General features: G+C 61.0%; 1 protein-coding gene across 2 annotated transcripts in view; it reads left to right on the top strand.

The window, feature by feature from the left end:
• The window catches only part of Ajap1 (adherens junctions associated protein 1), a 138,839-nt gene that overhangs the window by 1,466 nt on the left and 135,007 nt on the right, over positions 1-2,366 (top strand). Inside the window, exon 1 of one of the 2 annotated variants that reach the window (XM_008829372.2) lies at positions 40-162. The exons of the other annotated variant lie outside the window; for it this stretch is intronic. Within the exon in view, the coding sequence (XP_008827594.1) occupies positions 134-162 (29 nt within the window). The 5' untranslated portion in view covers positions 40-133. Of the gene's footprint in view, positions 1-39; positions 163-2,366 lie in introns of those variants that run through there. 2 annotated transcript variants of the gene reach the window in all.

Genomic DNA, 2,366 nt, shown 5'->3' with positions numbered 1-2,366 from the left:
CGGGCGGCGGGCAGCGGGCGGCGGCGGACCGAAGCCGGAGACCGGCGCCACGGGACGGGAGCGAGCGGGCGCGGGCGCCGAGCAGATGGCCCGGGCGAGCGAGGTCTGAGGCTCGGCTCCCCGAAACGTGACCATGTGGATCCAACAGCTTTTAGGACTCAGGTGAGCGACACGGCTGGCGACAGGGTGCGTGGGGAGTGCGTGGGTGCTGGGCTGGGCTGGAGCGGCGCGCTGCCCGGCGTTGCAAATGAAGGCACCCCTTCTGGCTTCCCGAAAGCGGCCCGCGGGGTGCACCGGTTGCCGCCTGCAGCCCGGAGCCCCGCGGTCCTGCGGGGAGCGGCGGTTCTCCCCGCCTCCGCGCGTCCGGGGTCCGGAAAGAGGCGCTCGCCCCAGCAGCGGCTCCGGGCGCCAGCAGCGCAGTGTCCTGGCCGGCCGCCCCGGCGCGCCTCCTCCCCGGAGCCCAGTGCGAGTCGCCGGCTGTTGGGCGAGGCGGGCGCGGGGGCCGGGGCTGCCGGAGCGAGCCTGCGCTCCCAGCTCCAGGCATGGCGAGGAGTTGGAGGGGAACAGTGCCCCACAGCAGCTCCGCTGGCCCATCCGTCCCTCCCTCCGGGCTCTGGGACTGCGCTGGAGTCCAGTAGGCACTCAGCTGCGGACCCAGCTGGTTTTGGTGACCTCCGGGCCGAAGGTCACACATAGCTGGCGGGCAGCTGGGTCTGGAGAGGTTAGATTACGGGGGAGATCTAACAGGCAACCCTCTCCAAACACCATTCGCACGCACACAAGGCGTGGGCGCGCCCCGAGACTTGTCTGTGCCTGGGACTCCGGGGCCAGGTGGAACTGGAGCCCAGCGCAGAGGTGGAGCTGTTACAGAAAGACCCTTATTAGCAAACTTTGCCCACCCACCGGGTCGCTCTGGCTTTCCCAGTCCTTGCCCAGGACCCAGTTTTCCCTTCTGCAGAGCGAACTGCCTACGAGCCTAGTTAGCTCTGTTGCCCGGGGTCCCAGAGGCAGAGCTGGCGCACTCGGCTAGGGGTTGGAACCCAGGCGGAGCGAAATACAAGGACTCGGAGAAAGCCTGCTTGCGCTTCTCGCGTTTGTCCACTGGGATGCACTGCGCTCCCGTGCTGGGAACAAAAGGGTCTGTGGTTGCCGGAGCTGCTTTATCCACCCCCACCAGCATGAAGCTGGAGAGCGGGGCCAAGGGAGGGTGGACCCGGTGCTTGTCCTGGTTTTGAGAAATCGGAAGGGGACTGGCCTGCGAGTGTTTTCCACCTGTCCTTGATTTATGAGACGATTTGGCACCCAGGGATAAAGCTGTTCGGTACATCCAGTGAGGGCTGTGAAATTCAGCTTTCCTTCTCCCTGTGGTTGCTTGTTTGAGCTGTGGGGCTGTAAGAGGTTGATCACCAGGCTGATATGCTGGGTATGGGGTTGGCTGGGTCTCAGTCCATCGGTGTAGTCTGGCTAGATGAGGTCTAGGCTCCGGCAGTTTTGGAGTATTGACGAAAGCCCAAAAGGACAGCCTTTCTGGGCCGACCTCCGTGCAGGTGCCCTGCCTGCTGTTGCCCTTCCGCCCCGGACTGTCCCAGTGCTCGGCCAGATTTCCCCGGCCTTGCGAACAGCTCAGTGGATCCCCTCCCTGCCCAGGAGCAGCCTGCAGCATCTAGCTGCTTCCCGAGTCCCTGTCTGGCACTTGCTTGCTGGTGGTAACTTATGTGAACAGACTTTTTATTGCTAAGTTGCTAGATTGGATGATTAGTACATTTTGATAAGGGGAGAGGAAAGAAAGCTCTCTTCGGGCTCAAAATTCACAGAGACAGTTCCTCTAAAGCAGAGGGTAAGAGCTGGGCCGTGTGCTTTCAGAAACAGTTCTCTCAGTGGTCTTGAAGTTTGATCTTTTTTGGTCAGATTGCCTGTAACTGTGACCTGGAGGACAAGCTGTTACAGATCCTGATCCGAGATCTAGCCTTGTCTTCCCCGTGGGTGCTGTCTCCTGGCTGGGGTACCAGGCTGTGGCAGAGGATCTGGGTGATTTTGTATCCCACTGGGCAGGCACACAGAGACTGAGACTGTTTGCTTAAGCTCTGAAACGCACATTTGCTTTTAAGACAGGCCCTCCTCGTTGCTCACTGCTGTTAGAGCTCTCCAGGTGAGTACAGGGCATCTTGCTGCCAAGCTTGGAGCCTGGTTAGGACAGGTAGACCCCGAGCCTCCAGTGGAGGTGACAGAAGGCACTCCCTGCAAACGCACATGGAGCTGGCTTTGGTTACTTCAGTGGTGGACCTGAGCTGTACATGGAGCCTCGATGCTTTAGGAGACAGAAGCAGTTGGAGTTGGATCGCTCTGATTTCCCCTTTTTTTCATTG

This window comes from Nannospalax galili, unplaced genomic scaffold (assembly GCF_000622305.1).
Source record: "Nannospalax galili isolate Female #2095 unplaced genomic scaffold, S.galili_v1.0 scaffold1254, whole genome shotgun sequence".
NCBI lineage: Eukaryota > Metazoa > Chordata > Mammalia > Rodentia > Spalacidae > Nannospalax > Nannospalax galili.
Note: the sequence above shows the minus strand (reverse complement) of the source record. Positions and strands in the feature narration are given on the sequence as shown.